The 12,053-nt window shown below is 32.9% G+C and overlaps 1 protein-coding gene across 1 annotated transcript in view; it reads left to right on the forward strand.

The window, feature by feature from the left end:
• The window catches only part of gukh (NHS actin remodeling regulator GUK-holder), a 146,801-nt gene that overhangs the window by 109,907 nt on the left and 24,841 nt on the right, over positions 1-12,053 (forward strand). Inside the window, 5 exon segments of the mRNA XM_011504759.1 lie at positions 4,243-4,412; positions 4,912-5,109; positions 6,248-6,509; positions 7,433-7,956; positions 10,515-10,965. Coding sequence (XP_011503061.1) covers positions 4,243-4,412; positions 4,912-5,109; positions 6,248-6,509; positions 7,433-7,956; positions 10,515-10,965 — 1,605 coding nt within the window.

Genomic DNA, 12,053 nt, shown 5'->3' on the forward strand with positions numbered 1-12,053 from the left:
TTCCCTACAAAGTCTAAAAATAATGTTAAATTTACAAAAAAATGGATCACACATTTGAATTGAAATCAGTGACAGTACCAAACTAGCATTTATCTTAAGCAACAAGTAACTTACAAACTAAAAGTTATAGACTAGCTTTCAAAAAAGTGCGGTAGCTGTTCAAAAAGTATATAGCAATAATATTTCCAACTTACATAATTACAAATCTGCATTCGCATTCTCACGAGTACTCTCAATTCAAATTCACGGTTATATCACAGCCGTCATCATTATCGTACAGCTTCGACTGATTGTTATTATCGAAGAAAGTATAATCTTCAGACTAATTTTCCCCTTTCTCCCGTGGGCCGCGGTGATTCTTTCATGGCTGATTGTAATTCCGCACGTGAAAACTGGTTCTGGTTGCAGTTCTTTTTCTCTTCTTAGACTCGGTAAAATTTCTGAACCGCCCATTCAACATTGTCCATTTGCGATTACAGATCATCCTGGTGGTCAGAAATACCGGAAAGTCAAGAATTCGAAATGGCACTCGATTTTCATTATCTTGCCTGTATATCTGTTTATTTTTGCTACGTGGCCTATGAAATGGAAAACACCAATAAATAGAGAATAATAAAACTTCAGAATATGCTTGTTTATATTTCCATTCGAATAGACTTATTATTGAAATAATTCTCGGCGGCTGGGAAACTTCTGGTAAGGCAATGGTAGAGCGCATGAATGTGTGGTCCTGTAGGGATCGTTAGAATTGCCCGCCATTATGCTTCCTAAAAATTGCTTTAATTCGAGACTTATCCTTGCTCCTAATTGAACGTGTGGCATATTTGTGTAAAGACATGTAGTGTTACAAAGTGACAAGTCACCTTGAATCTTGGCGATTCTTAGCAAATTTGATTCGAAAAGTCGATAACTAGAAGAAATATAGATTAGTGATTATACGATGAAATCTGAAGCGTTTTTTAGACCGTGAACTCTCTCCCTATCTTTCAAACTCCATTATAGGTGGCGGCAGGTATATGAAGAGAAGAAAGGTAGAGGTACCGAAAGAGAGCGTAAGTGCGGCGCGAAAGACTGAGAGGGGGGCAGCGTGTCTCCTTCCCTCCCGATGTCATTCTTTTTTACTTCGCCGCTCTACCTTTCTCGCCTCCCTTTGCTCCCGCTACGCTCTCCTACGTCGTCCTCTTCTGGGAAGAATCATAACGCTGGACGTAACCTGCCGCTGGCGACAACCTGCCCACAGTTACCACGACCTTGTCCGATGTGCACCTCAGCGCCAGATACACCGGGTGGTCCCCTAGCAGCCATCAAGATGAAGCAACAACAATCTCTCCTCCAGTTTTCTCCTGCTTAATGCCAAGCTCCGACCCTTGACCGTTCGGAACTCGCGCCCTTTTACGTCCGAGGGTAAACTTTGTGCTAAATTCAGTATGCTTGAAAAACGATGCTACAGCAATTGCGTTTTACGTTCATGACTACAAGTTTTTTTTTCTTTTTTTTTTGAAACTTTGATGATTCTTGTAAAAAAGAATTATTGATTAAAAAAAGAGAGGATTTGCGTTTCTTATTTTAGGTAGATTGAAGCTAACATACATGAGCTCGGAAAATTAGCCGGATTTTTTATTATCATTGATAAGATTGATAAGTTATTCCATTAAATTTAATATTTAAATTTAATATTTACTAATGAATAATTACTTATGTGTATGGCAAACAAAATGAACATTTAGTAATATAATATGGTTTTAAAGCAACGTTTAAAAAGCATGCAGAAGTTTGTAAACATGAGAATCATCAAATTGGAAAATAAATTAATTAAAATCCATTAATTTGCTCTCTAATAAATTCATATTTATGTAAAATCATATACTTATTAATTATTATAAAACTTATGTATAGTGTCATAAAATATTGAAGTCTTTTAAATAATAACACAGTGTCTTTTTTACTATAAAAAATTGCTTTTATCAACATTAAAATTAGTATAAAAATGATAATTGTATCCTCGTATTTTTTGTTTAACAATATATAAATTTTACTCGTATTAATGAAAGGTATATTCAATAAGCAGTGTTAAAATTTTGATTCTTTTTAAAATTAGTGTAACTTTTCAATCGTTAGAAAATACAAACAAAATATTTTTATTTAAGCGAAGATCATTCGAATAAGCACGTAGATCCTTGATTAAATTATATATACTTGTGTTATTATTTATCGCGTGCTTCGTTATAATCTAAAATTTCATTACGTTACAGCGATTCGAAAAGTAAATAAAAAGAGATAAATTAAAAAGAAAATAAAGATGGAAAGTTAGATGAAATTGATACGCATTATAGTAGATTTATTTCATCTTCCACACTTTCAAATCTGATGTATATTAATGATAAGTCGCTCAACAAATAAGTGCTACCATTAATTCAAAGTAAATTGTATAATAAAATTGTATATTTTTTTAATCAATCTAAAAAATCGTTGAAATAACGGTATATTTTTTATTTGCATAACGTAATTTGCAAGTACACACACAAGGCTTTCAATTGTCAGTAATTAACTCTTGTATTTTCAATTTATGGCTGGAAATGCCAGTTTCTCAACAAATAGAAATATGCATAAAATGATCATAAATATGTCTGAAATCAAATCTATTGTGATTTTATAAATAATAATTTTAAATAGAAATACATTTTTAATACAAAACAATTTTTTTAAAGGAGATAAATATTAATAAATGGAAAATCTTTTTCTCATTCTACAAAAAGCTTATGAAAAAGTAACTTGGAACGATGTAACTTAATATTTATTTCAATAGATATTTGGCTTATCTAAGATAATTTTAATATTCGTTACAATTAGATACTTTTCATATATACTTATTAAAAAAATGCGAGAAATTTACGTTTCTTTGTTATTATAGATTATTTCTTATACATTGAACAGAATGATAAATCGCAGAAATACAACCGCACAAAAGGTATTTAATTTGATTGATTTAACGATGCTTCCACGAAATTTCTATCATTCTCATAGGGCTATTTTGTATTGTATATTGTTTTGGATTGAACGATAGCCTTATTAGCTCAATTTATCTCATCAACTTTTTGACTTTTTACTTTTATTAATTAAAATTAATAAAATTCAGTTGCATTACTAAAATGAGGGAATTACTAAAATTCAGTGCATAAGATTGTATGCGCGACATATCATTACACATAACATAGAATATAAGAACATCCAATTGCGCCATCGAATTGTCGTAACTTAACTAGAAATTTAGTGTATTGTGCATGGATGTTCACGTGTAATTTCAGTTCTCATACATTAATGTAAGAAAATTTCCCGTAGCTGTAATGTAACAAATAGTTTTACTTCGCTTCGGTAAGCATTGACTATGCTTCCATTACTATGCAACGCTGATGCAAGTTTGACGAAAATTCTCAGAAACTCAAATTTAAGACAATCCTTCATAAAATGCATTTCATTTCAGTGTGCTTATAAAATACGGAGGTATCGTGGGATGTACAAAACCACTAGTAGAAAGTAGAATCTCAAGTACCGGGAAGCTCGTATTTTTGCGGATAGAATTCATAAACAAGCTCGACGCGGCCATTGTCAGTGACAACAAAAACAACGAAAAAAAGGGAAAACCAGTTGGTAACCGAATCCACCGACCAAGAGAACTAAAATTTGGATGATCTGCTGCCCCTTGTATTGTAGTTTCAGCCTTTTCCCGACCCGTTAAGCTAACTCTAGGTTGTAAAAAGATGGTCAATGAGCGCGAGATGATCCACAATAGCCAAGTAATATATATGATCTCGGTTTCAAATGTCAGCAACAATATATGATTGTTCGCTATTCCAAAGCTAAACAAAAATAGGATTTTAATATATATAAGCTGTTGAATTGATTTACAATAATTGGAAAAGAGGCACTGTTCTTGGGGATGATTTTGTGTTTTGAATTTCTTACGCTACGAAATTGTCACGCTCTATTAATAATTATTGCTGATATTGCAATGTCATTAAGAGGAAAATGTTCGATTATAATAAGTACGATATTTGTGTTGTAAGAAAACATGCGCGAATAATACACGATATGAGTAATTATTATTAATCAGAAATCAGTAATTTATCAAATCTAGCATTAATTGTATTGCTATGAAAAGCCAAAGAACCACTCACACACACGAACTTTACTTAAATTAAAAGTCTTAGATTAAAAATCTTTTTTTTATTGATATTTGCGCAGCCTCGAGCGATCGAGGAATTACGTCGATGGACGTCGGCTGAAGCCCTAGGTAACGTAACAGTCGCCCCAGACTGCACATCTCGCATCCTGGGGGAAACAGTGGACGACAGCCAACCGGTGGATCATAAGCTGCCGAGTCCCGAGGAGCAGCTCCAGGCAATCGCCCTCAAGTAAGAAACATGATCATTAGAACTTGTATTTAAGTAATAACTAATAATAAAATTAATCAATTAAAATTATCGTAAAAAAGCGTTTTACAAATTACTGCCTGCCTAAGTTTTCGGCGACTTTTGTAATTAAAAGTTAAAATAAACAGAATTTTCTGAAGTTTGCGTCTTTATAGATTTTTTAAAATTCTTACTTTCATTATCATCATGATATAAGTGACATGCAGACATATACAGCTAATTTTGAATGAACAGCGAACTATAAATAGCTTAACAACTTTTATACGCTCATTTGTTTTAAATCAATTAATGTTTTTATTTAATTAAAAAAAGAATTCTATTCGTTGCGTTGAATTATTGAGATTACTAAAATGAATTGGATATAAGGTAGTTACATTGTTTGATTAAAGCAAAATTACCTATGCAAATATCAAAACTATTTAATTACGATTCGCCATTTCGAGCGTAAAAAACAAAGTGAAGGAAAATGAAATTTTCACAGATTCCCAGCTGAGATCGTAGCAGTAGATGTTAGTGGTCGAGGTTTCCAGCGCATGTCCATGCGACGGAGATCGATGCACACAGGTCAGGAGTCACAGGAGACGGTGAAGAGGCGCTCCAGGCCACGCCGGCCCAGAGGCAAAAGACGGAATACTATCGCCGGCACAGATCAGAAAGAGATTCGTCAGGCGATTGGCGGGTGAGTTGACCCTCGGTCCCAAATATCAGAATTTATTTTTCCAGTCTAACTATACAAGGAGCTAGATGAGTGGCCTCGGTAACTAGGGGCGCGAGAATTAACAGATAAGAAGCCCTCGCACTTCATCGTTCCGGAGCAATTCGTATCGTAGCGGTTAAGCGATTAAATGCCTTTAAAATACTTTATCAACTGAATATTCACCTTCATACGCTATATACAGAAGCTACTGAGAACAGATTCACGATTACATTGACTTTGAATCACGATTGTAAAGGTGTATGCTACACGATACGGTTAATGGCTGGACAGTGTGGTGATGCACAATTTTTGGTAATGGGATACTGTGCTGTGTATTTTCATTATTTCAATTGTTGCTACTATCGGCTTTTCATTTTATGAATAACAGTGTTTTTTTTCGTATATTTTAATTTCAATAAATACGTTTAGTAAGTATTTAAAAAGGGATTATTTATACTTTTATGATAAGTTTTGATACGTAACAAAAATCAAAGACACGGTAAAATAAAAAATTGAATAGTATTCGGCTACGAAGTTACGGCAATGTTAATCGACGGTAATTACGGTCAATTTCCGTTTATTACAGTTGCATCAGAGCTGCTTTGCATTCGTTGCTTTCGTTAATAAGAACGTTTCTTAAGCAAAATATCTCATATCGAGATTTATTTATCAGTAAAGAAAAAATTATTTTACATTACGAATTGTATGAAAACTGGTTCTTATAATAACCTCTTCATGTTACTTATAATTAATAAGAGTGACAAAAATCTCAGTTCGATAAAATCTTTATAATTCTACTTTTATTTCGTTTGTACATATTTAGCCACTTTTCTTTTGAATTACATTAAGTAGCATCCTATCACATAAAAGACAAATACGTCATTCTAAAATTAATAATTGTCTTAGAAAGAGAAGCTATTCAAGCAGTTAATTTTAAAAGAAACGTATTAAAAGAACTCGTATCTCTAATTTAACTCGATAATTTAAAGAGTACTACTATTCCGGAGAAATAATTCCTTTACGAGCAGCTTGATAAGTCCTTTTACAATACCATTGACTCAAGCTTGCCTTCGACTGTGTATTTATCAAAAACACGGGAATTAATGACCGGCGTCCGTAGGGAAGCGACAGCGGACGAGCGAGAGGAGGCACACTCGATTAGCGGACCCTCGAAACGGGCGCATCGCTCGGTGAGTACGGACCTGCTAAGAAGCGGCACGAAGAAAGACTCGAACGTTGAAAAAAAATCTCATTTCAACACGCTCAAAGCATGGGGCAGATCCAGGCTGAAACTCATCAGTCCCAAATCCAGTCAGCAGCAGCAGCAGCAGCAACAACAACAACAACAGCAGCAACAGCAACAGCAACAGCTAAACTACATGGTATGGCTTAATTGCACGTCTTTGCACGTTAACTGGAAATCTCTTTGACAAATGTTTTACTAACTTGCAAACGTATTTTGAAATACAAACAAATTATTTCAGTGTTTTTTGGGCTAATGAATACCGAAAGGTTTTATGTTTAATGTTTAAAAGTTTGTTGAAATTTATCTTGGCCTAAAATAACTCTTGTATATTTTGAAAAACAATTCAAGGAATAGAGAATGCTTATTGTAAATATTATATATATATATATATATATATATATATATATATAATATTCACATATATAATTCATATATATATATATAGTACATTTGAAACATTATATACACATTTTTATATAATTTTTAGATAACAAATGATTTTCGGACAAAATATATTGTTCGTTAAAATATGGCAAATTAATCTACGTTCATGTCGTTTTAAATAAAAACAATCCATAACGAAACGCATTTTTTTTCAAATTAAAATTTGATATTTATTTTGCATATCTATATATCATTCGCAATAAATAATTTTAAAGTTGATACAGTTTGTCACACATACAATATGAAATATTACTAAGTCTTATACAATTAGACTCTCTTTCAAACTTTACGCTACTTGCTCAAAATGAATTTCCTTTATTCAAAGCGGATATTCCACGATAATCGTCTTTTCATTCTAAACTGAAAGTGAGATCATAGAGAGTGCCTCGTGAATCTTGTCACATACATCATCTTACACTACAATCGTACTACCCGCCATCGACAATTATTTCTTATCTTTGAAACTGTAATCTACGAAACATACCAACATCCAAATAATAACAAAGTCTACTTGAATTTATTCACTTTTTGCGTGAGAATTCACTTTTGATATCCATTGAATTTTTCCACTTTCATTCCCATAGTTGTCTAACCTTCTTTACTTGTTGACTTCAGTGCGCGGATGTTAACGGCTCAACGACATCGTTGGTAAACCGCAGCGCATCCGATCAGCGGCTCTGTAAGCAACAACAACAACAGCAGCAACAGCAGCACCAACAACAGCAGTTGGAGGACGAGATCCTCTTAGCCAATGAAGAACTGCATGAGGTCGGCAGCAGACGCTTACGGCGGGAGAATCCCAAGTCGTCACACGAGCGCAAACCGAGTTCGTCGAGTTCCAGCAGTAAGAGCACAACGTCGAGCCTTGGAACTCTCGTAGCTAAACAAAAGCTGCAGGCCCAGCAGCCGCCGCAGCAGCAGTTGCTTCAGCAACTTCAAATCGACGAGCAGCTCGAGCACCCAGGCGGTCCTCGTCCTTCGAATGTGAAACTCCGGGAAAGCGCGGCCGAGAGGCGCGAACGAAGGAAGGCTAGAACCGACGAACCACCGCACTCTAGCTCCGGCAATTGGAGCGCTTCCTCCGAGAGCGGCAGGGCCAGCATCGGCAGTGAGACCACCACCACCACCCATCCGCCCAGGTACATTGCTTTACACCAAAGGTGTACCCCAGCATTACGGGGCGCGTCACTGTTGTTTTTACTAAAAAAAGATAGCTGGGTTGCTTTAACGAAGAGCACTTTCGCGACTATATTTATTTATCTTATTTATTTATTTATATTTACATTATCTTTCGAACGCGCAAAGACATTTCGTGCAGCTTGCGCTGATTATTGGCTATTGTAATATTGGAGGATATTTTTATTATAAATTTTCATCTTGCAACGTGCATACAATATTTCAATTTGTGAGTAATATCCGTGGACACGAGACTTTTAACAATGCATATTATGGGGGGGGGGGGGGGCGGTAAGAATGTAATGAATAGCAACGACCTCCAGGATACGAGACCATTGTATGGACTGCGTAACCATGATCAGTTATATACATTATTTTGAATCATCCTTGTACGCTATACAACGCCAAAGTTTCTCCGTTATCTTATCTCTCTGCTTTTATCTTTAGTTGTACTATTATCCAGATCGGCTAATGTCGAGTGATATTATATAAAGTTGCGATCGTATCAACGAATTAAAATAAACGGGATTAATAAGTTTGATCAGATAATGCGAAATGTTCACGAACTGTCCAACTTAATATTTTCTGGCTCATGAAGTCTTAGTCAATACTTATATGTATATTTCTACAGAACTCTTATAATCTTTCATCATCTAAACTAGATGGCTTTAAGTTCAAAATATTACGTGTCTATATTAAAGAAAAAAGTGCGCTGAAGTTTTGTGACGGTCTAATTAATCTTTAGTAAAATTATTATAATATTATGATATACATAGGTAATAGCTGAGAAAAATTTGAATTCGTATACATTGATTTGTATACAAAATACCAAATAATTTGCAGTGTATATTTTACTAAATCATTTCACAGTCAGTGTACACCTTATACGACATAAAGTATCTTAAATCATAAAGTATATAAATCTTACTATATTTGTGAATGTACACAATTTATTAAATGCGAGAATATCCTTAAGAAGTAAACATTTTAATTAATATCGAATATATTTTTAACTTTTTTCTTATTTATTAAAGGACTCCATGTTATTATTATATTTTAGTAAATAGAATATACAAAGAGTATATTCTATCAATATTTGCTGGTACTCATGTACTAAGTAGAAATTTGAATTAAAAAAACCTTATGTTTATTGATCGAATATAATGAGTTGTTAATAAATTATTGATTAAGTGATAAGCGAAGGTATGCAACAACAAGATGAACAAGGAACAATATTTTTATATACCTACAAAAGGGAAAAAAATTAGATTTAGAAATCACAATAAACTTATTTTATGAACCCTATATCGAACAGAACTCCATTTTATTTTATTCTAATATACGATGCGTATAGAAAATGTTTAATATAAAATTTTCATAAAATATAGTGTCATTATCTCTCTATTATTCAAAATCAATAGATATTATTTATTGATTATTTATTATCATAATATCATTATCTGTATCTTTTAAAATAACATTAATATTTCAAAGCGTAAGAAAGTTATTTTTTCCATTTGAACCAATTAATTAATCTTAATTATTATAATAAATAAAAAATTGATTCATTTATTATAATTTATTTTTTATTTTGGTCTTTCATATCTTATTTAAGATTGAGAAAAATTAAAAATTGATTTTAAAATTTTTCTGTTAAACCAAAACCTTTCATTTCAATTGAAAAGTAAAGAGATGTGAACTCATCAGTTCAAAATATAAAATGTAATAATAATGATATAAAGATAAAGATTAAATATATGGATATATAAATTTCAATTATTAAAGACGATATAATTCGATAAAAAAATCTTGGCATATCTTACAATGGAAATGCCAGAAATAAAGAGCTATAAACATATAAATATATCGTAAATAACATTATAAATAACTCATACTTTATCGATTATTAGTCGAAATAACTTCAAACTACTTCCGTTCTGTACTCACGTTTGTTTACAATGAGCAAATATTTAAATAACACACTATTGTCACACGTTATCCTAAGTAAATATTTTAATACAATATTTATTTTCAAATACGGAATTGTACACGCACGAAAAGGTTTGCTTCTCTAATTCCGTTCAATATAACCGGATCTCTTATTATTATTCAGGTTCACTTTTTATTTAAGTCTTTTATAAACGAATTTTTTTACTATTTCGTCACACTTCAGTCTTAAAATAGAGTCGCAAATTGTTTCGGGTCGTTAGAGAGTCAAGTCTTTGAATACAAAGCAAATATCGCTTTATATAATCGTTTACAAGTTCGTATTAAATATTTAAAAATAGATTATTTAAAATAAATTTTTTGTTTAAAATAGGAAAACTGCTAATACTGTGGAACTTATTGGCGTCCTCATTTTTTCATTCCAATAACTATTCGCATAACAATTATCGAGCATTAAAATAGTCATCAATATCTGACGCTCAAATCCAAATCCATATTAAGCATTATATTAATTAAATTCTATTAATAAAATAAAACAGCCAGAAAGAACAACTAATCTCCTTTATTCTTGCAGATCAACAACTACAGCTTCAATCGGCACATCCTCCACCTCTCTGTCACAGGCGCGTCGTCTAAAAGGCCGCGACAACTCGGCCTCGTCCTCCGTCACTTCAGAAGGCACCCTCACGCCGGACATCATTCAGGACATAAGCGTGGTGCCGTTCTCGGATGACGGCGAGACCTCTTCCGTGTACTCCTGCGACACCGAGGGTTACTACACATCCTTCCACATGGACTCTGGCTTGAAGACGTTACGCGAAGAGGAGCCGCCCCAGCCGCCGAGTCCCCTCACCAAGACGAACGAGCTTCAGTCGGATCCGACCTCACCCCTTATCGAAAACGAGTATGAGCTTTTCGGTAGGGGCTCGACTTCTACGACTACGAGTTCTGCCGGCACCGTCTGCACGACACTCATGGCCCCGCCGCCACCCGAACGCAAATCCAGCTTGACAGTCGTTGCTATGGTGCGTTTGTTTTTATAAACGTTTAAATTCGTTGGCAATTCGATTTGACCTAATTTCTCCGTAATTATTGCCGACTCCATGGGTCTTTTGCATAGTCGATCAAATGAAGCTTATTCAAATTCTTCATTTGTTAAATCGAGTTAGTTGAATATTGTGGTACATATTTTACATAGAATTTCTAGCTGTGAAGCTTTGCTTAATTAGATTTACTGTATTTTTTTAGAATAGTTGATCTTTTGTTATACCGATTAAGTGAAATTATCGACAGTAATTGGATACGTTCCAATGAAATTCATCTTTAGCTTTCTATATTGGGCGTTAGATAAATTTTAAAGAAATATATTAATGTTTATAGATGCTAATATGGAATTTCGTAGATAGGACATCATAGATTTAAAAAAAAGTTATTTACTGGTTGTTATAACTGTCTATAAATTTAATTCAATATTTAATTTGAAGTCAATATTTGGCTATTCCGATTAATACTAACGATACTACGCTAAAAATCATATTAAATTAGTTTTTGCTGAAAGAGATGTGAAAAATATGCTAGATCTGTAGTGAAAGATCGATTCGTGAATAAATATTTATATTAAAAAATGTAGTATTTAAATTTTGATGAAAAAAATATATATACTTAAAAGAATCTAAAAGATCTAAACTTTCTAATTAATTAAAACCTAGTGAAATGTTTTAATGGCTTGTTAAATATACTATTGTAAACAATTAATAGTCAAATATGTTTGATCTAATACTGTGAGCTTGCCGCGATTTTCATTAATGAAAATAAATTTATAAATTGTATAAGTAAAAATTATAAGGACTATCTTAACACTTTATGATATTATTACCGCATTGCAATATTAATTATAGTAAATTGTTATGATTTATTTGTGAAAATAATTTGAACATTTCAAACTGGAATTTAAAGTTTTTGTTTCATCATTGGAAGCAAATGTTATTCACCATTTATTACAATTTCTTGTAACATATCATCGAAAAATATTTACGGTATAAGTATACATCTTCCTGCTCAAGGAAAGTAAATATTGCATTAAAACCATCAAAGGATAATTTACTGTCAATAT

This window comes from Ceratosolen solmsi, unplaced genomic scaffold (assembly GCF_000503995.2).
Source record: "Ceratosolen solmsi marchali unplaced genomic scaffold, CerSol_1.0 scaffold10, whole genome shotgun sequence".
Classification (NCBI taxonomy): domain Eukaryota; kingdom Metazoa; phylum Arthropoda; class Insecta; order Hymenoptera; family Agaonidae; genus Ceratosolen; species Ceratosolen solmsi.